This window comes from Lampetra fluviatilis, chromosome 2 (genome assembly GCF_964198595.1).
Source record: "Lampetra fluviatilis chromosome 2, kcLamFluv1.1, whole genome shotgun sequence".
Classification (NCBI taxonomy): Eukaryota; Metazoa; Chordata; class Hyperoartia; order Petromyzontiformes; family Petromyzontidae; genus Lampetra; species Lampetra fluviatilis.
Window position 1 is genome coordinate 631923 of NC_136276.1, and position 26619 is coordinate 658541.

Genomic DNA, 26619 nt, shown 5'->3' on the forward strand with positions numbered 1-26619 from the left:
GGAGAGCGGCCTCCTAAACGAGGGCACAGAAGTGGCTATGTTAATGTGAGAGATTAGCATGATGTTAATGTGAGGGGTTGTCATGATGTTAATGTGAGAGATTAGCATGATGTTAATGTGAGGGGTTAGCATGATGTTAATGTGAGGGGTTGTCATGATGTTAATGAGGGATTAGCATGATGTTAATGTGAGGGGTTGTCATGATGTTAATGAGGGATTAGCATGATGTTAATGTGAGGGGTTGTCATGATGTTAATGAGGGATTAGCATGATGTTAATGTGAGGGGTTGTCATGATGTTAATGAGGGATTAGCATGATGTTAATGTGAGGGGTTGTCATGATGTTAATGAGGGATTAGCATGATGTTAATGTGAGGGGTTGTCATGATGTTAATGAGGGATTAGCATGTAACTGTAGAAAAGAAAGAGAAGAAGAGCGGCCTGCCTCCTCGACGAAGGAGTGCAACCCAACGGGTGTCATCCCAAGGGCCTGTGAGCATTCCGTAGATGTGATCAATACATCTCGTATCACTTGTGACGACAAGAGATGCAGCTGAACAGAAGCACCGTGCGTGCATCTGAGATGAATAACAATACGAACGTGCGGTGCTTTGTCAATCCGCTGCTGGATGAAGGCCACTCCGTGCCGTGCCGGTCGTGGGGGTTGTTTGACCATATTTCGCCACGCTGGTCACTGCGGGTTGACGAAGGGGGCGGGGAGGAACCAAGACCGGTTCAGGTATCCCTCGACACTGATGTTAGCCGTGGCCGGGAATCGAACTCGGCTCGCCGGCTCCGTGGCTGTGCAGTGCCGTGAAGCTCTGCGGCACCGCTCTACCGGTGGTTGCGCATCGTGGACTGTCGTTCGCGCTCCCCTGGAAGCCCGCGACTCGATGCCCCCCTCCCCACCCCCCGCACCACCCCCCGCACCACCGATCAGCACGGTCGGCTTCGTACGGTGCGAAATAATTTCAAGGACGGGAAGCGGCTTCCCATCACCCGCCACGGCCCTTCGCGTGCAGGGCCTCAGGGCCCAGCGGTCCACCCGCACCCCGCGTCGCCGTGGCTCAGCTTACTGGCAGCGTCATCACACGCTGCCTGCCGAGGCAGGTGGCGGTCATTCCACATTCCTATGGTAGGGGCGAGTACTTGCAAGGCCCAACCATTGTCGCATTCCTGCAGAGCGGCAACGCAAACAGCGGGCGTTTTGTCGGCGTTCGGCAAGCCACGCGCACTCCACCCCACCGTGGAGCGATTGGCAATTCAACTCGGCCCGTGGGTCTCGCGAGCTGGAGCGAGGGATCGGGGACAGAGAGAGACTCGCCCAGGGCTCGAACCGCGGTGGTCGCAGCCGAGACAATTCTGCCGTGCCATCAATCACCGGTGGAATCGTTGCTGTGAGGAAATAGCAGAGGGGGTGTCGTCCAGACCCCCCGCCCCCGCGGTAAGGAACGCATTTCACGAGCTCCTCCGGCTGCCGCGGGATTGCGCGCGACTCGTCCTCGCAGGACGCTTTTAAAAGTGATCAAGGAAAACAATTCCTGAATGTGTACGGCAAAGAACAAATTGTTCCAACGTTTCGAGATGTTAGCAAATTTTCACCTCTGCATGACGTTACACAAAACACATTTTCTCCATCGCCCTCTCATCGCTTCCCTCCTCTGTACCTCTCCCCCCCACCACCAAACTCACCCCACGACTTCCCAGCCCCGACACTCCACTCCCCACTCTATCACCCCCTCCCCCGCCCACTTTCCCTGCTGGCGACTCACCGCGCCGACACTTTGCATACGGCGCGTTTCTCCAAATCCACAGCCGAGGCTGATCTCAGCTTGCCAGCAACAAAAACAGCTTACAAACCTATTTACAACACATCAGACGGGATTACCCGAGCCGCAATAAAGCCTGCCCGCTCCAATTCTTCAGCGCGAGCCGCATCGGAAATCTGCAAAGGCTGGGATTTAGCGAGATGTGTTGCCGACGAACTGGGCACCATTGCGACGGGAGACGTGGAAGGAAAGGGAAGGGAAGGAAGGGAGATCCCAGGGCGAGCGAGAGCTGCCCGAGCCGCACCCCGCACCGCCTCGTGGCGTGGCCGCACCAGGCAGCACCGGGCAGGCCGCGGCGAAGAGCAAACGAAACGGAGGCCGCCGCCGTCGTCGTCGCCGTCGCCGTCGGGGTTAAACAAACGCTCGGTGGCCTGGCTCGCCGAGGCCGCCCGTCTCTTCCCCGTGCCGCGTTTGAGTGGGAGGTGCAGGCGGGGGAGGGCCCGGTGGCACGGGAGGGATGAGTCGCCGTAGTTGGGAGGCAATGTTTATCTATGCCTCCAAATCCATTTTCAGCGCGGTGCTTAAGTGTGACCGCGCGCACGCTGACAGGCTGTCTGATTGATTTCACACCGCAGCGCCTTGTCTCTGGAAAGCCGAGTCACATTTAATCAAGCACTCCAGCCGGGCTCTGCCAATAGCGCCACCAAGCCCCCCCCCCTCCCCTCCTCAATGCCCCCTACTCATCCTACCTCTCCACTGCCACCGTTGGGCTCACCACCACCCATGAACGTCCCCACGCACCCACGTATCCACGCACTTACTACCGACGTACCGATTCACACATACCTACACGGACCCGCTCAAGCACCTTCATATGCACCTACCGATCCACTCAGAAACTCACCCACACAGTAGCTATGCACACACTCATCTGCCTACCTACCCACCTGCTGGATACACCTGCCCACCCAGACACCTACGGCACCCATCGACCTACCATGCCACCCATCGACTTACGCACCGACTAACAGACCCATCTACCCACTTACCTACAAATCCATATATGTGCCCACCCACGTATGCAGATACCCACCGAGCAGCAGAGAATCGCATCTCGCAAATTTACATAACGATCTGTACATGATTACAGTAGTGAGTTCACTTCTTAAGATACGAGAGGAAAAAAAGCGCAATATTTTATGAAAGAAAACTATTATCGCAAATAACATTAATCATTTTGCAATCCTCTAATAACCTGGGAACGTTTTTCATTAACGGTGATAGTTCAAGAACAAATTCTTAAACGTTTAAAAAAACACGAGTTAAATTAAACATCCAGAAGTAAGTTCTCTGGACATTAATTTTATTACGAAAAAAAAGACGTGTTGAAAAAGAGATTAATAGAATTGTGAACACTCCTCATAAAACAATTTCAATTCGTATTTTACTCATAACAGATGTTTTTGGGGTTAGGTCGCGTAAATATAAATGCATCCTTAAACCCGCCACCAACCGACAGCCGATTAGTCAGGTTTACCACGGAAAGAAAACGTGCTAATTAGTTACGAGTTCAACACTGCGGTGTGTTGGAGAGTAAACCCACAACGTTTACAATTCTAGTACTTTTGCAACACAGAAACCTTCTGGAACGAGAATCCCCAAAAGCAAGAATCTCCATGCCGGCTCCTTCCTCGCTACCCAACTCGCCTGGGACGTCGCAGGTACCCGCCCCAAGTTCCCGTCCCAGTTGCCCGTCCATCGGCACGATGTCCGACGTTTTGCTCCACACGCTGCGAGTGCCTTCAACAAACGGTGCTTCAATTCCTGAACATGTTCCCAGCACGTGGAGCGAAACGTCGGACATCATGCCAGACAACACGTGGCACACAATCCGGAAACGCGCCGCAGTCCCGCACCATGTTTGTACATCTGAATATTAGTTTTATAGGTGGAGGAAACCGATGAGCCGTGAAGCTCTTTTCGACACGGGAAGAGTCCGCCGTGCGTGCACACGTGCGGCTGTGATCCCGCACTGTGCAGGCGAAGATCGGTGGATCGGGGATTTTTTTTTTAACTCCCGAACCCGCCAGGGGTGCGAGATAACGATAATGCTGGCAGTACGGTAAGTGGGTTCGTAGGCCCGTTTGTAAGATCTGTAAATGATGAGACACCCCCCCCGGACAGCGCGCCGCCGGATGTTGCCTTACGCGAACAGACATCGGCATGTCCTGACGAAGTGCATTGTGGTCCTCTGCGGCCACCGCGACAACAAATGTAGGCAAATGATGAGTCGTGATGGTCACCTCGGGCAAGGGGACCACCATGCGCTTGTCCTAGGGGGGGGGGGGGAACTCTGTCTTTCTTGCACAATGCACAGATGGATGTGAACCCATTCGCGGTGACCTCGGGGTCGGCGTCTAGCGGACTTCCACCGGCGCCTTCAGTCTCTTCCCACAAGCAAAATATAAAATTAATGAATCACCGAAGCATCTCAATGCACGGCCCACTTATCGTTATATAAAGGAGTCTCGAGTCTCGGTGGTATTTTCCTGGGATAAATACATCACGTTTGTATCCCCATTATTTTCACCGGTTCCGAGAACAACGGTAAGTAGGATTGGCCTCAGCAGGGCTGGTGAGAGAGCACGCGTCTGGCCAGGTGCTGTTCGCTTTGTTAAGCCGAGGGTTTTCATATTTCTCAGTCTTGTCAGAGCGAATGTTTTCAAAAGCAGACTTTGGCCCTGAAGCTAGGACAAAAAGGTCCTCTGATGCCAATGCGATTTCCTTGCGAAGCTCAGTCAATGTCACAGAAAGTCATCAGGGCCCTTATCTGCGATCGGAGGCTTGGCCTGAGAGCTCGACAGCGCAACAAAGCAGCGTTGCTGCTTCAGCTGCTGCTGCTGTTCCTGCCACGTCTATTCTGCGGCTTCTGGTTCTACTGCTGCTACTGCTGCTTCTGGCGTTTGCTCTCCTCGGAACCGCGGGCGCTCATCAACGCCTTCACAAACATCCCGTCGAATCTCAGATGCGCAGCGGGCTTGAGCCTGCTTCGTACCTGCATGGCAGACTGCCTGCGAATAGCAGGAGTTGTAGGCTTCAGTTGCGAGATGATCAGGGAAGGTCAGCGCGGTAATGGGTTATTGAAGCTGTCTGTTTGGATAGTATGAGTTACCCGCCCCACCCAGGGAACGGATTAGGGTTATGAGGGGCCTAAGGCTAATGGGAGGGAAGGGCCTAACCATGTGGCTGCTGGGCTCCCCTGAGCTAATTACACAACACCGAGGAACTAAGACAACGAATAATCGCACACTCCGTGTGCTGATCGCTGTACGTACGTGGCTCTCCGCGCGAGCCCTCCCGCACGCAGACGCACTGCTGCCTCTCGGCGCGCATTGGCCGCCCAGGACTTTGTTTGTTTTTGCTGTCGTCATTTTGGTAACAACCCAGGTCACTCCTGCAGATGCGACTCCTACCCCAGTCTCTTGAGTTCTCACTCAGTGAAACAAAATACGCTTCACTTGACACGTCCCTGGGTGTTGGTGGCGATGGAGTCTCAGTGTCTCAGCGACAGCAGACACACAGACGTGTGTGTGTGCGTGTGTGTGTGTGCGTGCGTGTGTGTGCGTGTGTGTGTGTGCGTGCGTGTTGCAGTCGCCACGACTCCTCTCGCTGTTTGTGTGCGACGGGGCTCCCGTTTCTACCCCCCCCCGTCGCCCGAGCGAGACGCCCCTGCCAGCGACGAGCCACGGCTGCCCACCGCCCCCCGCCCCCCACCACCTTCTCACATTTGGAATTGGTCTAGCGCCTCCGTGCCCAGGACCTCCGGGGATCGAAGCCATCGCGTCGCTCATTCTCTCATCCCTCATCCCCTTCATTCCCCTCCCACTCGATCCTCTCTTTCACCACCAACTCAAATGCTTTCATTATCTCTCACTCTCTCACTCTCTCGCACGTCCAATGTCTCCCCCCTTCTCTAATTGTCTCTCCGTGCGCTCTCCCTCCTCTCTCGTCCTCCCAATGCGAATCGTGCAACCTGCCTCGCGCTGCCACCCGCCTAATGTCGCTGCCTGCACCTCGCCGCCTCCCTTCGTCTCCGTCTCTCTCTCTCACTCACAACAACACCACCACCACACGATCCTCCGCTTACGATGACGAAGCGACCCCACGCGCGTGGCTCAATCGTGCCGTGTTCTCGGGCTGTGCCGCGTATCACTCGGCACGATTATCGGGAGCGAAACGTCGGACATCATTCCGCACAAACGAGCGGCGCGGCTCGTTAACGCGTCGGAGAGACGTTCGACTCTCGCCGCTCCAATTTTTTGGACGGATTCCGGCGACGGTCACCGACCCCACCCCCTCCTCCTCATCCTCATCCTCCTCTTCGCTCTCCGCAGCGCCACGCGCGATCTGCCCAATCCGCCCGGGGCCGGGGTAGGCGACGCGTCGTGGGGTGCGCGCGCGTCCTGCGGCTCCTCCTCGTGCTCCTGCTGCTGCTGCTCCTGCTGCTGCTGCTCCTGTTGCTTCTTCCACTCACCGTGAACCCCGCCCAGGCCCACGGGGCCGGTCGCAGCGTGCGAGGGGAGACGCCGAAGCCTCCCCGCGGAAACCGCCCAATCGCGTCCTTCTCACCCTTCACACATTCGATGGTGGTGGTGGTGACGCAGCTGCTGCTACTGTGTCGGCAGTGGTGCACAAGCAGAACACAAACACACGCAATGCATTCGTCAAGCACAGCACTGTGGTCTTAAAGAAGAAAAGTATATAGATAACAGGTGACGTTTCGAGCAATGGCCCTTCTTCATGGCACCCAAACCAGAATACGCGATTGATGCATGAGCTATGAAGAAGGCCAATTACCCAACACGTCACCTATTATGTGGACGTTTTCTCTTTTAAGGCCACAGTGTTATTGACGAATGTGCGGGGCTGAACATTCTCCGCAGCGCCAGGGATCCGGCCTCCCTCTCGCTGCCGCGTGGCTTCTCGCGGTCGTGCAGCTGCTGCTGTTCGGCGCGGTGTCCGACGTTTCGCTCCATGTGGTGGGAGCTTCTTCAGGAAACTAATTCGAGTTTTGACGACGTTTCACGTGGTGCCGAACATCGCGACGGCGAGCAGCGAGCTCTTCCCATCGTCTCGTGGTTGTCACGTGGTCGTCTCGTGGTTTTCTCGTGGTTCATCGGCGATCATTTACGCATTTCCTATTCGAGGGAACGTTTAACCAACTAAATATCACGACGCAATTTTAGCCGAATCACATTGCAACGATTTCGTCGCAGAAATAAAAACTTGAATTTGATGTAAACGCTCCTTGATGAAATCGGTGAAAGCGTCCCCATTGAGGACCTTTACGAAAAATCCTTGAGACGCGGTGACGGTCCATGAATGCACAACTGGCGCTATTATCGTAAGATTACATTTACACGCTCCCTCGGCATCATCCACTTGTCAACGAGCACGTTTCTCCTTCACGCAGGGATTCGCTGAGGGCCACGAACGAGCCCGAGCCGTGGTGGGCGCTAAAATAATGACGGCGCCGAGCAGCGATGCTCTCACACGGACACGGTCTATCTCGCACCTTGTAAACATTCCTCATTTCCACACTCACGTCCCTCGCTAAAAGTGTTTTCCAACGCCTTTAATCTCAAGGCCCTCTCTGCGGCATGTCACCTCGCAACGGAGAGTCCAACCACGCTCCCAAGTCGCGAGCCTCCCGTTTCTGTTTCCTCGCCACTTGCAGCAACGTCGATCCCCAGGCACGCTACGAGATTCTCAAAACGCTCGTAAAATTGACGTCTCAGCATCTCAGACAGCGGACCGCTGCACCGAATCTCCTGAACAAATCTCAGGGCAGACTGCGCAGCTCCGCCGCGTGCAACCGCCGATTGCACCGGCGGCACCAGAAGTGAGAAGCCCCCCCCCCCCCCCCCCCCCAAAAATATCCAAGCCACGCCAATTTACCGACCAATTGCCGGAGGTTGATTGCGAGCGATGGGTTATGAGCAATTGCGCGCAATTCAGCCCCAATTCAATTGAGGGTGGTGCCGTGCTGGCACCAAAATTGCGTTGCGCCTCATGCTCGTATCATGCTCGTAGCACGCTCGTATCATGCTCGGAATGTGTTGTTTTTGGTGGGGGGCAGACATTCTGAGATCACAGAGCTGCTCTGGAGGTTGGTGGGTGCGAGGGGGGTCAGGCGATGCAACCCTCTCGTCTTCCCTCCCTTCCCTCCCTCTCTCCACCACCAGAATCGGCAACGCCTGTGGTGGTGGTGGTGGTGGTGCAGGTGGAGGGTGATTTTGATTCCCGCGCGAACGGCACAGACGGACCGGATGAGCTCCTCGTAGGCGGTGCGTCCCGAGTGGTCAACAGCAGCGCCTCGAGTCGAGTCCCCGTGTGTGTGTGGGCGGGTGGGTGGCACCGCGCCTGGGCGCGACTCGCGATCGACTCTCGCCGCTCGCTCGGTGGCTGCGAGGCTCCTCGCCGAAGTGGATTTGGAGTTGGTGGGAGGGCGGCAGGGGCGGGCGGGGGTCTCAATGTTCTCACGGCGTCAATTACCGCTCTTTGATGCTCACTCTGTGGCTTCTTCAGGGCTTAATGGACTTCTCTTCGCGATTGCATTGTGTGCGTGTCTGTACTTGTGGATGTGTGTGGGGAGCGGTAGTGTAGTGGTTAGCGCAGTGTGCTACAAAACCAGCCACGCGTGGTCGAATCCGGCCCACGGCCGACATTGGTGGCAACCATCTATCTGAACGGTCTTGGGCCTTCGCTAGGTTGACTCAGCCTTAAATAAGTACCCGGTGCGGTGTGTGAACATTAGCCACACCGCCCGCTCATGTGCCATACCGGCCTTCATAGGTGCTAACAGGACTTTCCCCAAAATTATATTATACTGCACATGCACCAATATATTAAAGCCACCACCATCATCACCACCACCACCATCAACACAAGCATTACCATAACCATCACCAACCATCATCACCAAAGAAAGAAAAAAAGATCCTCCGTGTAGCCTTAGCAGACTGTTGGGGCAAGTGCAGTTAGCGAGCACCTATGAAGGCCGGCACGGCACACGAGGGTATGTGGCCAGCACCACGCCCGGCCGCCTTTGTCTCCTCAGTGGCGATGTTTACACACTACACCATGTACTAATTTGAGGCTGAGTCGACCTAGGGGTGGCCCATGACCGGTTCAGATAATCGTCACTGATGTTTGCCGTGAGCGGGAATCGAACTCGGGCCGCTGGGTTCGTAGCGCGGCGTAGCGCTAACCACTACACTACCGCTCCCCACCATCAACACAAGCATTACCATCACCTACTACCACCACCATCACCCCCACCATCAACACAAGCATTACCATCACCATCACCTTCCACCATCACCACCATCATCAACACAAGGATTACCATCACCTTGACCAACCATCACCACCACCATCAACATAAGCATTACCATCACCTTCCACCATCACCACCACCATTAACACAAGCATTACCATCACCTACTACCACCGCCATCACCCCCACCATCAACACAAGCATTACCATCACCATCACCAGAGTCATCGTCATCTTCGCTGTCAACGTCCCAGTCAGAGCATCCACCATCACCCCCGCCCCTCCCTCAGCCCCTCCCCCTCAGCCCCTCCCCCTCAGCCCCTCCCCCTCAGCCCCGCCCCCCCAGCCCCGCCCAGCGCGATAAAATCTGCATCCGCTCAGGCTGTCAGCAGCTCATCGCGCCCGTCACCCATCTCGATTTGAATCTCCAATAAAACTCAATTTTGTGCAGATATGGGGTGGCGTAGGAGGAGGGCTGGCGGTTTGCATCGGGCGCTGGGGGTGGTGTAGGCGGCGAGCCGAGCGAGTGCGCCAATCCACCACCTCCCTCTGCTGCCGCTTCATTAGTTTGCGCGGCGTTCGCGATGACGGCTGTGGGAGGCGCGTGGGTCGGGTGAGCAGGCGGACGAGATGAGCTCGCGAGCCAGCGAGAGGCGCGGCGATGATGCGTGAGAGTGGTGGCGCAAGTGGTGAGCGCGTCTGCGCTGTAAACCCACACACACATCGACTCGACTGCAGCGTCCCTGTGCTCCCCGAGGTCACATTTCACGTGTAAGCGGTGCGAGGACTAAATATCAGCACCGGGAAGACAAAGGCGGCCGGGGATGTTGTCGGCACAGCGTTGGCCACACCGCCCTTCAAGTTATCATTCATAGGTGCTGCTCGCCAACAGCACTTAGCCCAGCAGCCGGCGTGCGCTACACGGGGGATCTTTGTCGCGTTGACGCGGTGCCGTGTGTGGGTGGAGGCAAGTGGGCAGGTGACGGCGGCAGGAATTAAATGGGGAACGTTTGTATGGAGCTTGGGCGTAGAGACACAAACACCCCCCCCCCCTCGGCAGCTCATTGCTCCGCAGCACGCAAAGACGAAGATACCCGTATAGCCTTAACGGGCTGTAGGGGCAAGCGCTGTTAGCGAGCACCTATGAAGGCCGACACGGCTCACGAGCGAGTGGGTGGCCAGCACCACGCCCATCCGCCTTTGTCTCCCCAGTGGCGATGTTAACACACCAGGTACTCATCTGAGGCTGAGTCGACCTAGAACACACACGCGCACAAGGTTAAGCCCATTTCAACCCAGCACAGAGGCGTTCATCTCCCCCCCCCCTCCTCTCACCGCACCCGCTCACGAAGCTGTCATCCGTCTCAGCGCTAAGGACCTGCCAGCAACAATTAGTGTCGCTCTCCCCGGGGGTCGCCCATCCTCTCTCGAGCGGCAGACTTCCCCACCCCCATCACCCCCACGACTATCCGCCTGCCCGCCCTCACTTCCACCCACACCCAGCCCCACCCACCCCGCCACCCAGCCCCACCCACACCGCCACCCAGCCCCACCCACACCCAGCCCCCACCCACACAGCCACCCAGCCCCACTCACACCGCCACCCAGCCCCCACCCACACCGCCACCCAGCCCCACTCACACCGCCACCCAGCCCCCACCCACACCGCCACCCAGCCCCACCCACACCCAGCCCCCACCCACACCGCCACCCAGCCCCACTCACACCGCCACCCAGCCCCCACCCACACCGCCACCCAGCCCCCACCCTCAACCCACAGACGACAACAATCCACAGACCACCGCCGCAACCACGACAACCACCACTTCCCCTACCATAGCAATACAAAGGTCCCCCGTATAGCCATAACAGACTGTTGGGGCAAGTGTTGTTAGCGAGGGGTGTGCGGTCAGCTCCACGCCCGGCCGCCTTTGTTTCCCTAGTGGCGATGCTACTACCACCACCACCCCCAGGCTCCCCCCCCTCCTCTCCCGACTCCGCAGCGAGTCGAGCCAACGAGGACTTGACTCAGCTCGTGACGATACATCGACTCATCGGTTCAATACATTCGTACGCTCAATATGTATCCATATAATTGTGTGGGAATCGAATACTTTTTATTGTAATTCATTTGCCAATGTTACGCTTAGACTCATGGGATAGACGAAACTATGCAGATGAAAAATAATAGATTCTTGATATGATTAACGATTCCGCGTTGAACAATTCACGTAATCGTCCTGGGGTCTGGGTTCAACCGTGATGTTCGTAGTGGATAGTGGAACACCGCCGGCGGGAGGGGTTTGTTTGGCTTCATGGATCCGTGGCTCTGATTGCCATCTCCTGGCCACCTTGCGGCAAAAGCCTGCTGCCGTATCCCGGGCAAGTGCTCGCTAGGCTCGCTCCCGCTCAGCTTCCCAGATCTGATGAGCTGTGACGACACACAGCAGCAGGGCCACAACGACGTCGCGCCGCCCAACAGCTGACGACGTTGATGGTCCAATGACGTGTCAGGAGTGGAGAGGTGTCAGGTGGCATCGACGGCTCTGGCACCCACGATGGCATCGTCACGTTCTGGATCGCGATGTCCGTGACTGCCCAAGCGGAAGGCGTCGTTAGCAGGGACGATGCCTCGTGCTCGATGCTAATGACTGAGTGGCAGCCAAGGAACGTAACCCGTCCAGAGGAGACATCCGCTGAAGGAGATGGAGCGATGACTGCTCATGTGCAAATGCTCGGTGAAACATTACACCGCAGGGTCACGGGTGAAGGCGGCAGCTAGGGGAGGCCTTCATCTAGCAGTTGATGGACCATGGCTAATGATGATGATGTACATTACCACCCAGTCAGCCGTGTGCAACAACCTGTTTAAAGAAATACGCGCAGCTGCATCATCACACCCGGAGCAGATGGCCGGGCCGCTTCCAGGAGACGCGACGTTACATAACCGCGCTTTCTCAGGCTGGGAGCTCGTGGGGGATGCATTCGCCGCAGCGAAGCTTATTAATATTAATATAACATCGCTACTAATTAGGCTGTCTGAAGCTACTGGCCCGAGTGACCCTGAAGACACCCGCGAAACGAGAGATGATGGATCTTACGTGAACATCGCCGCTGCTCTGCTAAGTGGGAGACATTACTCAACTTACTTGAATCGACTGTTTTTTGGGGGGGAGGGGGGGGGCTCACGTGGACACGGCCCAGTCGGAGGCACCTCGCCAAGTCGTCTGTGACGTCAGCTCTCGCCGCCTTTTATTAATTATTTATCCCGGGCGGAGATGCCTCGCCGACTTCCCGATGGACGTGAGGCGCTGCCGCAAAGTCCAAGGAACACGACGAGGGAGACGCAACATGTGCCTCTTTGTCAATGCGCTGCCGCACGAAGGCCACCCCACGGCGTGTACGTCGGATGGGGGGACGTGAGATGGTAAAAACAACTCAAGCAGGGAGTGAACACACGGACAGGAGGCGTGCCGAGCTCACTCGCGCTGGGGCGAGTCGCGATGTGAGTCGCGATGTGAGTCGCGATATGAGTCGCGATATGAGTCGCGATATGAGTCGCGATATGAGTCGCCGTGGGAGTCGCTTTGCTTCATTAACCGAAACGCGCGGCCCCTCCGAGCGCAGTTGGTTAAACAAAGAAGGGGCGAGGGCAAAGCGGCCCCCCGGGACCCGACTGGGATGAACGCGCGGGCCCCCCCCGCCCCTCCCCCATGTCCCCCGTGTGCCGATAGCCACGTCGCCTGGCGAGTAATGCGAAATGAAGCGGGAGATGGAATTCATTTGTTATTGTCGTCTCTGCTCTGAGTAGCTCAGCCCGAGCGGGTCGCAAAGCCACAAACAAAACAACCTCTACAACCTCAACCTCAACACCCACAACCTCAACACCGACAACCTCAACACCCACAACCTCAACAACCTCAACACCCACAACCTCAACACCCACAACCTCAACACCGACAACCTCAACACCCACAACCTCAACACCCACAACCTCAACACCCACAACCTCAACACCCACAACCTCAACACCACAACCTCAACACCCACAACCTCTACAACCTCAACCTCAACACCCACAACCTCAACACCGACAACCTCAACACCCACAACCTCAACAACCTCAACAACCTCAACACCCACAACCTCAACACCCACAACCTCAACACCCACAACCTCAACACCCACAACCTCGACAACCTCCACTCTGTGCGCAGTTTGTCTGCCACGTGGCGGTCTCCTGCCATCTCGCCGCTACGAAGTGGACACCGCGCGCGCATCTCTGAGCCTGGCCGAGCGTGGTGTGGTGAAGACCGCGTGGGGAGAGGAGTTTCTCGGTGGGGGCGGAGCGCCTGAGCCCTGGCGCCAGCCGTGGCTGTCAGCGTTCGGCTGTTGAGACGGCGCAGGTGGATACAGCGGTGGGAGAATGCTGGAGAATGTGACATCTCCCGTGCGGTGGCCGTCTCCAACACGCACACACGAAGAGCCCCCCCCCCCCCGCTACACAGGCTGTTGGCGAGCGCCTGTCAAGGGCGGCACAAGAAGCAAGGGCGTGGTGGCGTGGATCAGGACCACCCCGGCCGCCTTTGTCCCCCCCCCCCCCCCAGTGCTCATATTTACATACCGCACCGCGTACTCATTTAAGGCCGAGTCGACCTCGAGGAGGTCTCGCACAAGAGCAGACATCGCTCGCCACCGATGTTGGCCGTGGTTGGGAATCGAACTCGGGTGACTGGATTCCTTGGCGCTCCCCGCGCGAGCGTGCACGCGCACGCACGCGCGCCAAGACAACAACAACAACAGAACGTAGAAGACAACAATTTACCACAGCGCAATATGATTTCTGGAGTGCTCTGTGTGTGTGGCTCTGCGGGTGTCATCCGGGTACCGGCTTCACGCTGCACCTACATCACCACGCGCCGTCCCCACCACACCACGCGCCCTCCCCACCACGCTCCCTCCCCTCCCCACCACACCACGCTCCTCACCACAGCACACCACGCTCCCTCCCCTCCCCACCACACCACGCTCCTCACCACAGCACACCACGCTCCCTCCCCACCACACCACGCTCCTCACCACAGCACACCACGCTCCCTCCCCACCACACCACACCACGCTCCTCACCACAGCACACCACGCTCCCTCCCCACCACACCACACCACGCACAACGTCTTCTCCTCCTCCTCCTCCTCGCCAAACTCCCCGTCTCCACGGTTGCCCGGAGACGAGCGAACGTCTCGCGGCCTCCCGCCAAAAAAAAAATCCACGGTGGAGAAAAGCTGAAGAAGATTAGTTTACGATTTGTACCGCAGGTTTCGGTGCCAAATATAACCGCGGTCAATGCATCAAAGCAACAAAAAGGTTATTGTTATATATTTATCTGCGCGCGTGCGCGTGTTTGGAACCTCACAATGCCTCATCAATACCGTGGCTTGTGGCAGACAAAGCAGAAGAGATTGCTCAAATGTTGCGCCCGCACGCACGCGGCGTGAACGCGTGGCGATGTCGCCGTCCCTGCATTCAGCGCACCTGCAGATCAATGGACTCATCAGCAGTGCGAGGATACGAGGAAATACATTCGGTGCTGCTCTGCTCGGAGCGATCGTCCTCCTCCCCCTTCCCTCCTTCTCCTCTGCTGCACCCACAGTCTGGCTTAGACTCCCCCTTTGGTATCCCTAATCCCAAAGCTTTGTCAGCACTGAAATCCAGAGCGAAAACCCATCTATTCCCTATTGTGTACGATTGATTCTGCTAAGCCTCGCTCAGCCAGCCTGAATACTACTTTTCTACGTCTAGAATTCTTTAAATATTTGTAAATTGTATACGTTCATATCATATATAAATGCATACATGTCTGTTGTTATTGAGCATATTAATGTCATGCCCTGTGCAGACACCTTTGTTTTGTAAGGATGTAAATTCATGTCACAATCGAAGGTGTTCTGCAACCAGTGCCGTGTGAATAAAGAGGATATTTAATGGATTTCGGATTCTGATTGTGAGTTCTGTGAAGTCATCTTCCACGGACTTTTCTCCAACACAAGATAGTCCACTGCTCACTGCAACCCCAATTGAAAATGTCATAACTGCATGACTATGATGCTGACGGCATAAATGGAATGCATACAATCAGTAGCATTAAGTAAATCTTTCACATGGCCATGCACAAATGAATGTGCACCTCGTGGCTATTTATTGATGTGTAAGGTGCTCGTGGAAACGGTGTCATAATCATGAGGATGTTGTGATTATGATGATGCTGAAGACAATGAATGATGATAACACTGCTGTTTCTCATGATGCTGATCACGATTCTAATTATGACAGCAATAATGACGGCTATGACGATAATGACAGTAATGATCGTGACGATAATTATGATTCCGATAATGATGAAGATAATGATGAATGAAAATCTCGCAGAAATGTCGCACCCAGGGCCCCAGCTGCCCAGTCAGCCCGCTCCCTGCCCCCCCCCACCACCGCGCTGCCCTATTGTCCCAGTCCTTCCCGACAGGCCGTGCGAGCCTGACCTTCACCCTGACAGGCAAAGACAAAGGCAACGACCCCCCAAATAACCTCAATAAACTATTGGGGAAAGTGCTTGTTAGCGAGCACCTATGAAGGCTGGACCCCTGACAGGCGCACACACATACTCACTCGCACACACACACACACACTCACTCGCACACACACACACACACTGACTCGCACACACTCGCACACACACTCGCACACACACTCACTCGCACACACTGGCACACACACACACTCACTCGCACACACATTCACTCGCAAACACACACTCACTCGCACACACACACTCACTCGCACACACACACTCACTCGCACACACGCACACTCGCACACACGCACACTCTCGCGCACACACCCTCACACACTCCAATTGTCCTCGGCGCTTTCCCATTCCAGAGCGGCAGCGGCAGCCGGGAGAGCAGCGGCCGCTTCGAGAGATCCGCGGGCGACACGGCTCCCCATCGCTCCCCCATCACCCCCATCGCCCACATCACCCCCCATCACCCCCATCGCCCACTTCACCCCCCATCACCCCCATCATCCCCATCACCCCCATCGCCCACTTCACCCCCCATCACCCCCATCGCCCACATCACCCCCCATCACCCCCATCGCCCACTTCACCCCCCATCACCCCCATCGCCCACTTCAACCCCCATCGCCCACTTCACCCCCATCGCCCCCATCACCCCCATCGCGCCCACTTCACCCCCCATTACCCCCATCGCCCCCATCACCCCCATCGGCCACTTCACGGGCCACACTTTCTTGGCGCAGATGCTAAAGCGCGGCAAAGAGGCCTCGCCACCGTGACACACCGCGACACACCACGTGACACACCGCGACACACCACGTGACACACCGCGACACACCACGTGACACACCACGCGACACACCGCGACGGGAACGTTTCGCTGCGTTAATAAGGGACCGACGCGGGCAAATGTCAACCGAGACAGAAGTTGTTTCTCATTCATTATCGATTTTCCTGGCACCAGCTGGGACGCCTCTCAGTGAAACATCACCATTGATTGATGATGTTAATGACGGTGGTTGTGACGGTGTTGGTTATTACGATGATGGCAGCGGTGGCTGTTATGATGGAGTGATAGTGGGAATGGGGGTTGGTGGTGGTGGTCGCGATGATAGTGATGGCGAAGATAATGATAAGAGCAGTGATGATGATGGACGCAGTGATGATTATACTGCTGATGTTAGATATGATGGTGATTATTATAATGATGATGATGAGATTAGTGGTGATTATGTTGACGATGGTGGCGATACGTCAGTTGATTACGATCATGGGAATGCCAATGCTGACAACAGCAAAACTCACGATGATGATGACACGATCGCAGTGACTGATGACGGTCGCGGTGATATGGGGGCAGATGACGACAACGATGCCAACGCCCGTAACCACGGCGCCGGCGGCAGCGAAGATGAGGATGGTTGAGGGCGATGAGCTTTTGGGAGCGTGTGAGGGAGCTGGGGGAGCGTGTGAGGGAGCTGGGGGAGCGTGTGAGGGAGCTGGGGGAGCGTGTGAGGGAGCTGGGGGAGCGTGTGAGGGAGCTGGGGGAGCGTGTGAGGGAGCTGGGGGAGCGTATGAGGGAGCTGGGGGAGCGTGTGAGGGAGCTGGGGGCCCGTTCCCACCTGATGTGGGTGAAGACGGACGGTGGAAGTCCGACGTGAACAGCCAGGGCCGCGATCAGTCGCTCGGCCTCGCGCTCCGGCAGGGGGCTGCCAGGGCAGGGGCAGACGCAGGGGTCGGGGTGACAACCCAGACTCAGAGCTCGGCTGTGAGTCGGCGTAAACAAATGACGAGCAGCACCAGCAACAACAAAGATCGGCAGCAGCAGTCCCTTATTTATCCAGGAAAGCCTCGTGGAGTCTCGGGATGTTATGCGGAAGGGTCATGATCGGGACGTTGGGTCAACTCCGATGTTGAGCATTTTTCAGTGTGGGTGGAAGTGGATTCTGCGGAGATAATATGCATAGGAGGGGATAGTGCTTTTATTTGTCCCAGATAGACCTACACCTATAAGAATAGATTGTACCCCTTCTGGCAATAAAACAAGTGTTAAGATGTTAAAACACCAAACTGAAACCTTTTTGCAAGGAATCACCTACTTGCTGTACTGCCTCTCTTACACGCATCTTGCACCCAAGCAGAGGTGTCCACCCCTTGACCCCAAAGTGGGGGTGGGATGGTTCATCCCCATGGCCATTTCATGAAGTGTCACCATTCGTGGTTGATCTCACTCGAAAGCCTGTTGTTGTCGTTGTTGTTTTTAACTCTCTCAGTGAACGGTGGTGCCTCGAGTGGGTTACCGGGAGAAATGCATCGATTCTCACACACGGATGCGCGTATCGCGCAAAGGCTTGACGATCGATTTTAACAATGACGATCGATTTTAACAATGACGATCGATTTTAACAATGGGTGCATCGACACTCGCTCGCTAAAATGTCCCATTACCCACATCACGTGCGGATATCTGAGCACAAGAGGAACGCCACTTTGTTGCGCAATCAAGATCTTGACACAACTTGGGGGCTTCATCCAGCAGCAGATGGATCATGGCTGCCGATGGTGATGATGACGACGGCGACCCAGCCACGCAGGTAATGCGCAGCTACCGAGCAGACAGCCTCGTCCCCTTAACTCGCATCTCAATCTCCCACTGTCTCCCTTTCTGTTTGTTTGTTGGTCGTTTAACCCCCTCGCGAACAACAACAGAAAACGATCCCCGTGCGGCGTCGTTGCCGAGTTGAACAGGCGACGTAAACGGGCGACGACGATTTACGAGTCGCCCGGCGTCTCGTCGCGGAACACGAAACCCGCGTCCGCCTCGACCCCCGTGATTCTGGCGCTCCGACAGGCGACCTGTGGCCTCTTCCGCGGCCGGTGGCGGCGGCGCCCCCCCCCACCCCCCTCCCGGTAGCTTGGCCTCTTCCGCGGGGAAGCGGCGCGGATGGAGCCGCGCAGTGCGCGCCCCGCGGGGTATTCGCTGCCGTGTCGCCGCGTGGCTCTCTCCGACGGCCTTCCCGATGGGGTTGCGATCGGTGTTCGGTCTGCGCCGCAGACTGGTTAGCTTCGCGGCCTGGCTTTGTTCTATCACGAGGGTAATGTCTACGATCGTTCTTTCAGTTACCGATTCGATTATTTAAATAATTTATTTATTGATTTATGCGATTGCTCATTGGTAGGTTTTTCCCCAGCTATATGGACAAGTTTTGGTGTTGAACAATTCCATTATGACAAGCAGTGCAACTTCTTAATATGTGTGAAAAGCAATCTATCTAAAACTACTTCTGAACTATTTGTATTTTACCAGGTAAGGCCCACGAGCTATATGGCTCTTATTCAGAAGCGACCTGGCCACAAATGATAGGTGAGCGAAGTGGCTTATCACGTGGAAATCTATGTCAGCCAAATACTCGAAACGCATGGGGATTCTAAACGTGGAGGGACACACCGGAGGACCCGGAGCAAAATCCACGCGTCCACGTGGAGAACACACAAACTCCATAACTACAGGAGCAGGTGTCAGGGTGGGGATTGAGCCCACGACTTCCTGTATACCAGGCGAGGTAGTTAACATCTCCTAGCCAATCTGCTTACATTCGCCTTCCATCTGTCTGCCCATATACATCTTAAACATATGTTGTCCATCAGCTTACGTGTCTTCTGAACCGATATCTCTCAACAGCATTTGATTAAGAAATTGGAGGGTCCTGCACTGCGATAATTGGCCGATAGTTGAATGAGTAGATGCTTCACAAGCAGCAGGAAACCTGAAGGCGGCGAGAAAAAAAGGTGGCACACGTTTCACCATCATATTTTCCATTTGTGGCCACTACTAATAGCGCCAGGCTCTCGCGAGGGCGCTGTGTCTCGCAGGCTGTAGTCGTGGCCACTGCTGATGCTGTGTTATCGCAAATTGAGTCATTTGCAGGCAATTTTCCAATTTGGCACACAATGGCCGACTCGGGTCGCATGCCATCGCGTCCACTATGAAATACAAAGTGCCGACTACTTATTCGCTCGACGCTCGCGCAGTGAACCAGGGCGGTCTGTCGGACGAGAACCACGCGTGGCCCTCTGCAATAGGCGACAAACCGCGCTGCCGCTGGGCCGTGTCACCACCGCTCACCAGCACTTCCCATACGCCTGCCAGCAGATGTCAGGGTTAATGGCAAGTGTTAGGAATCCATCGGGTCACTTTTGTTTCTCGGTGTGACAGTGCCAATGCAGTGCGGCGTTAATTGTGCAAAAATCTGTCAAGACTCTATGTGACCCCTGGCACATCATTAAAATCATAATAAACTACAGCCTGGCGTGCGTGTCAGTGCGTGTGTGTGTCTGCGTGTGAGTGTGGCTTTGTCTCTGTTACTGTGCACGTCTGAATGTGTGAATGCGAGTGAGAATGTGTGTGTGTGTCTTTGTGGGAATACAGTTCGTGTGTGTCTCTGTGTGTGTGTGTAGGCGGCCAGGCGTGGTGTTGGCACCCACCCCCTCGTGTGCCGTGCCGGTCTTCATAGGTGCCGCTCGCTAACAGCACTTGCCCCCGACAATCTGTTAAGCCTACACGGGGGATCTTTGTCTTGTGTGTGTCTGTGTGAGTGTGTATGTTTGTTCGTCGATGATCTGCTTGTGTGTGCGTGTGTGCGCGCGTGTCTCTGTACACGCCTATATATATAAATTACTAATAATAACTTTGTGAGAGGGGGGAAAAAGTTGCCATGGAAACCAGGCAAGGTTTTGTTCATTCCGATTTTATGAATTTGCATTTTTATTAAAAGCAGAGATAAAGCTTGCTTCACCGTCAACCCCAAAGCACCCCGCCCCCAACCTCTACCTCCCCCCCCGTTACACCCCCCACACCCTTGCACCCAACCCCCTCGGCCCTCAGCCCCACACCAATCACTTGCCAAGACAGAAGCCACTAGGCTGGGCACTAATAGGAAGGAAATTAATCCTGAAACACGGTGACAGCTGCCATTATTCTGGAGGCGTTGGCATGGCAACGCAGTCATCATCGGCAACGCGGCTAATCCCCTCAAACAAGGACCCCCCCCGCCAGCCCGACACCTCATGCGCGTGCACAGGAAACGCACACAAAGACAAAGATCCCCCGCATAGCCTGAGCAGACTGTTGGGGCAAGTGCTGTTAGCGAGTGGCACCTATGAAGGCCGGCAGGGCACACGGGGAGGGGGGTGGGGGGTGGTGTGGTCAACACCACTCCCGCCCGCCTTTGTCTCCCCAGTGGCGACGCTTACACACCGCACCAGGTACTCATTTGAGGCTGAGTCGACCTTGGGGAGGACCGGTTCAGATAATCGTCACTGGGTGTTGGTGGCCGTGAGCGGGAATCGAACTCGGGTGGCCGGGCTCGGAGCGCGGTGCGCTGCAAACAATCGGGCAGAGCAGACAGCGGTCTGCCACGTGGGGTAGCAAGCACGTCCTGAGTCGTACCCATATATGTACAAGATCAATGAGAGTGACGTACTCGATAACCCCCCACTAATTTCAAGTGGTTTTCACACAACTCGCTTATCTTTTGCCACGCGAAGATATTGCAACGGCTGAAGTTTATGTGACCTCCGGAGGTACCGAGAAGCGAGATGCTCATCTGCCCTGCGAGTACGCGCGGCTGCGTGCCCGCTCAGCCTGCGAGCTGGCCACGGTACCGGCCATCCAAGCCTTCGTGTGCCGCGCCGGCCTTCATTAGGTGCCCGCTAACAGCACTTGCGCCAACAGTCTTCTCAGGATATACGGGGGATCTTTGTCTTGGTGGTGCACACTTGGAAGTCAGCAGCACACACACAGTCGTGGCGACACTCAAAAAGCCGATCAGATCATCCCGCCCAGGCAAGCGCACAAAACGTCCCAATTATGTATCTCCTGCAAACAATCCTCACCTGCAAAATCAACTGGCAGCGAGTCACACCCGCCTGGCCCTCCCTGCCTCATCCCTCCTGCCTCACCCCAGCACAAACAGCGCATTCCCCAATCCGCCTGCTCGCCCCATCACATCATCGTCGTCCCTTGGCAACGCCACCCCCAGACACAGAAGCACACACGAAGACACACTTCTAGCCACAAAGACACACACAAAGACACTCACGAACAAAGACCCCCCCCCCCGTATAGGAGGGCTTCACTATTCTGGTAAATTGCCCGATGATGCTGGATGTAATTACCAGCGAAACGTCGTACTCAAACATTGTAAATGTTGTGGATTCACTCTTCAACACACCGGTGGGCTAAAGAAGTGAACTATTTGTCTTTTGTCAATGTGACACATTTTTTACTGATTGGCCGTGTCGGGTGGTGGAGGGTTACGACACGTTTGTAAATAACGCGATCTAAACCCAAAAACCTTTATTATGAAGCCTTTAACATACTCTATGAGCAAGTGAAGTTAGCGAACACCTATGAAGGCCGAAAAGGGGTGGGTGACCAGCACCACGCCCGACCGCCTTTCTCTCCCGAGCGATGCTTACACAGAGCACCAGGTACTCATTTGAGACTGAGTCGACCTAGGCGTGGCCCAGGACGTGACGGGTATTGGCCGTGAACGGGAGTCGAACTCGCGTCGCCGGGTTCGTAGCCCAGCACGTTACCCCGCTACGCCGCTACACTACTGCTCCCCACAGATACACACAAGGAAAGAGACACAGAGACACTCGCAAACATAGACACGCAGACACACACAAAGAGAGACACGTAGACCCTAAGGCTGGTCCCAGCCATGCTGACACCACACACCCTCAGATGAGCCCATCCAGCGTTCTGTGAAATCAATTTCAAGTGACCCCAGCCTTTCTCATGGAATCAATCGCAGCCACCACATCGGTAACAGACGCTCTGAACCCCACGCGGTCCAGACCATGACAGCCGGTGTGGCGGTGGTGAATCTGGGAATTTTCCACACCTGCGCAGGAAGCTGTGCTTGTTTTATATATTTATATACCAGATATTTCACCACTTAAAGACGTCAATGTCTGTGTTTGTGAGATTTCAGATTCTGAGGTCTCGGCACGGGGATGGGGGCAGTGTTGGGGATGGGGCGGGGGTGATGTTGTTGAAAAAACAATCAATACGTTGAGTGTATTTGTACTTGTGTTCAAATTATTACTGTAAAACTCATTAATTTGAACCAATTTGTGCAGGTAACGACACTTAGAAGATTGATTCTGCCCGGCGATCAATAGCAGCGTCATTTTCCTCGAGTAACAAGCTGAGATTTTAGCACCTTTTCATCGGTCACGTTCGGCCAGTGTACTGTGGGCTGGGATGTAGAGCCAAAGTGAGAATTAGACGACAATAACTGAGGGCGTTTGGTATTTGCGCCGTTCGTTTAACGCAGGGCTATAATAAGGAAGGAAAGCGCTTCGCTTGACACAGTCCGCAGTTCTTTCACGGTCGTGGAGGGGGGAGGGTGATGGTTGGTCTCTGTGTAATCCCAATCGAGTAATTTTCAGGTGATTTTTCGAATTTGGCAAATTTGGGTCGTGACGCCAGCGCACAATGGCTTTCTCATTTCGATTCATGTCGGGGGACCTCTCCAGAAATTAATGCAGTACACCCACGGCAATAGCCAGGGTCCTGGGTAAATGAATTCAGCTCTACATAAACGATGAACTCGATAATCCACGGAGAACAAAAAAAAACCGTTCGCCTTTCAGCGCTGCGCAAACACAGCAGCACAGCGAACATCGCTGGCAAGCACGGCGTTGGCGATTCACATGCGAGCGCTTTAGCAACCAAAGACATCCTCGTCCCCGCAACACGTGTGCACGTCTCATGGCAGAATGGCGGGCCTTTCGCACAACACGGACGGGGACTATAAATACACACGACGGCCAGGCAGAGCGAGGGGGACGTCACAGGCAGCCGGCGGTGGTTATAGATTTGGCAAAGGGGCTCTCTCAGGTCCGTATGGATCGCAATAACAAGCGCGAGGAACACGTTTGAACAATAGGTCGGCACAGGTTAGCAGCCATTGATGGGGGCGGGGGCTTTTTTGTTATGCTGCGGTCTCCAGACGACGACGTGAGACAGTTTTACGTTTGAGAACAATTAAGTAAAACCTGACCAAATCCCCGCAGGGTACGAATTCTTTCCCAAGAGAGAATACACGTAAGTTTGAATGTACAATTTGCTTTTAAGACAATTAAATATTTGTTGAAAAAAACGTTTCCACGTAGAATGTTCCCAGGTGAGGTCCGTGCGTCTTTGAAAGACATTTCGGTTCCGCTGAACGCGCAGTGGGCGACTCGGCGCTGATGCCACGCCGATGGCGCACGTCCAGATGGATGTCAACTCCGTGGATTTTAAAAGAAACCTCATTTTGAGATGGCCAGGCAAATTAGTGGCCCAGTATCAGAACGCTAAGCCAGCAAGGCCCGAGATCCTTGGGTTTTAATCCAAGTTATAGTCGCCTGTGATTAACCTGCGTTCTCAAGTGCGGCGAGTTATGGTCACATCTCAGCCCCACGACATTTACGTTGTCATTAAAATTGGCAGATTCCCACTCTGACGACTAAACGGCGCGATGGCTTGTCACGACACAAACTCCTCGACGGGAGGGCACGCGAGAAGGCGCTGGGCGCCACCTGCTGGCCTGGAGAAGAGGAAATTGAGAGGTCCTCAGAAGTAGTTCTATGACATCATCTTCCCGACGCCCTCCTCTCACGCAGGGTGATGTTTCCTTGCTTTCTACGAGTTTCCATTGGAAACAAAATGTGTGTCCAATGAAGCGGTCGGCACTGAAATGTCACGTTAAAATTTCCAAACACAAAATCTAAATACACTGCAGAAGAAAATATTAACCCACTGCTGGTTGAGGGCCTTCCCACCCGATGTCAGTCATGGGGTTTGTTCGACTATACTTCCCCGCGCTGGTCAGTGCGGGTTGGCGTACGGGAGGTCTAGGATCGGGAATCATACCCAGGTCTCTGGAATCATAGCGCAGTGTGCTAACCACTGCACCACCGCTCCATCCAATTGTGGATACAAATGACAACATTTTCAAGAAATAAACAACCAGCACTTGATTTTGTAAGATAACCTTGGACGTCAAAGAATGTGTTGTGCCTCACTGATTCTCATAATTCCATAACGATGCGTGATGGCGTGCTAGGAATAGGGGCATGTAACGGCTATGTCACGTGCTACCGGGGCAAGGCTGGTCAACAAGTTCTTTGTGAAATTCCAGTAGTGTTTGTCCCAATGTTGACTCCCACAGCGCACACGCGGCACGCCTCGCCGAGCCTCATTACCTGGTGATTCATGAACAAAACGTCTTGAGAATGCAGCTGCGTGTGGACGCCTGAGACTTCCAAATGACATCGTAATGTTTGGCATGACAATAGCGAGTCATTAACAACGACATTTTTCGTAAAATTATTCATATCAAGTCGACGTTTCTCCTAGCTCATACAGACCGTTGGGCGGTTTTCATCTCGACATTATTATGGCAGGGTCAAGACTCTCCACAAGGCAACCACGCAGCAGTTTTAACTTTACCCGCCCTGCATGGATGATGAGCTGACCAATGACTATATTGCCCAAAACTCGTCCCATTCCATGAGATCTCGGATGCTCAGTAGGTTTGAGCATGATTAGTATCTGGATAAAGAGAGACTACCTGGAAATAGCGGCGATGTAGGCCTGGGCTGTGAGGTGGCCAGGAGATGACAGTACAGCGATTGATTATAATCAATTACAATCCATCTTGACTTCAAGCTTTCATGACTGCAGGAATTCATCTTCTTTGGTCTTTCGGTAAAGTCACGTAGATGGGTTCAAAGAAATGTATTTCCTTTGAACCTATTTACGTGACTTTACCGAAAGATCCAAATAATATAATCCATCTGCAGGAAGCTTTGAATGTTATGTTGGCCAAACTTCCCAATGCAGAACACTTTTGAAATATATCACTGAGAACCCGCGAGGCTGTCCTGGGGCATGGTTAAAGACCCATAGATAAGCCTACGTAATTAATGCCACCATGGTGCTTGGTGTGTGTATGCGTTTGGCATTTGCCCCTACAGTCTGTTAAGTCTATACGGGGGATCTTCATATTTGTATTGTCTTTATGTGTTTGGCCGGGCGTGGTGCTGGCCACCCACCCCCTCGTGTGCCCTGCCCGCCTTAATAGGTGCTCACTAACGGCACTTGCCCCAACAGTCTGTGTACGTGTATGCCCGCGTGGGTGAGAGCGCTGTGGTGGAGGAGGCGCGAGAGTCGCCGCCGCCGTGCACCGTGCGCACTTCTTGTTGGTGACGATGTAGGCGTAGGCGCCTCCCGCGTCGCCTGCCGCCCCCTGCGGGCGCCCGCCGGCACCACCGCCGGCCCCGCCGCGTGGCGGCTGCTCTGACGTCGGCCGTGGCGCGGCCGCGCCTGGCTGAGGGGTCAGAGCCGAGAGCGGGAGGCCCCCTGCCAGGAGTCCGGTCCGCGCCCCCGTCGGCTGAAGCCACGGCGCAAGGGACGAGACAGAGTGGCGCGTTCTCTTAGAGGAGGAGGAGGTGGAGGGGGTGGTGGTGGTGGTGGCGCTCTCGCGTTGTCACCACGCAAGGGAAACGCAACTCTCGCATTTAAAGCGGGCGACGTATTTTACGTCGCATTCAAATCCACGCGCCTTGTCGAGGTTTACAGGGCACCGAGACTCGTGGTCGCTTGCGGGGTGAAAGTGAAACCTCTCCACCACGCTACATTCAAACAACAGCGATAATAACAATGCTGCTCTCTCTTCATCGACGTCAATGTATGTGCATTTAAAGAATCGTCTTCCAGGAGGGACCTGCTCCGTGGCGATGTTTGGTCAATGCCATCGCTGGAGGTTTGGCGGAGTGTGGAGAAAGAGCAGAGTACCCGGAGCACACCGACCACGTAGGCGAGAGGGTGAAAGGATGACGACGACACGAGAAGCTGTGCACAGGCAGATTCGGGAGT

At 55.0% G+C, this 26619-nt stretch overlaps 1 protein-coding gene and 1 long non-coding RNA gene across 2 annotated transcripts in view; one reads left to right on the plus strand and one right to left on the minus strand.

Moving 5' to 3' along the window:
- LOC144938929 (receptor-type tyrosine-protein phosphatase N2-like) overlaps positions 1-26619 on the minus strand; it is a 203494-nt gene that overhangs the window by 121744 nt on the left and 55131 nt on the right. Inside the window, exons 8-9 of the mRNA XM_078866659.1 lie at positions 25938-26134; positions 17306-17392 (exon numbers count right to left, since the gene is read on the minus strand). Of these exons, the coding sequence (XP_078722785.1) occupies positions 17306-17392; positions 25938-26134 (284 nt within the window). The remainder of the gene's footprint in view (positions 1-17305; positions 17393-25937; positions 26135-26619) is intronic.
- LOC144938945 (uncharacterized) lies at positions 938-9700 on the plus strand. The gene is made up of 3 exons (XR_013638155.1): positions 938-1444; positions 3406-3490; positions 9676-9700. It is a non-coding gene; the product is annotated as an uncharacterized LOC144938945 (long non-coding RNA).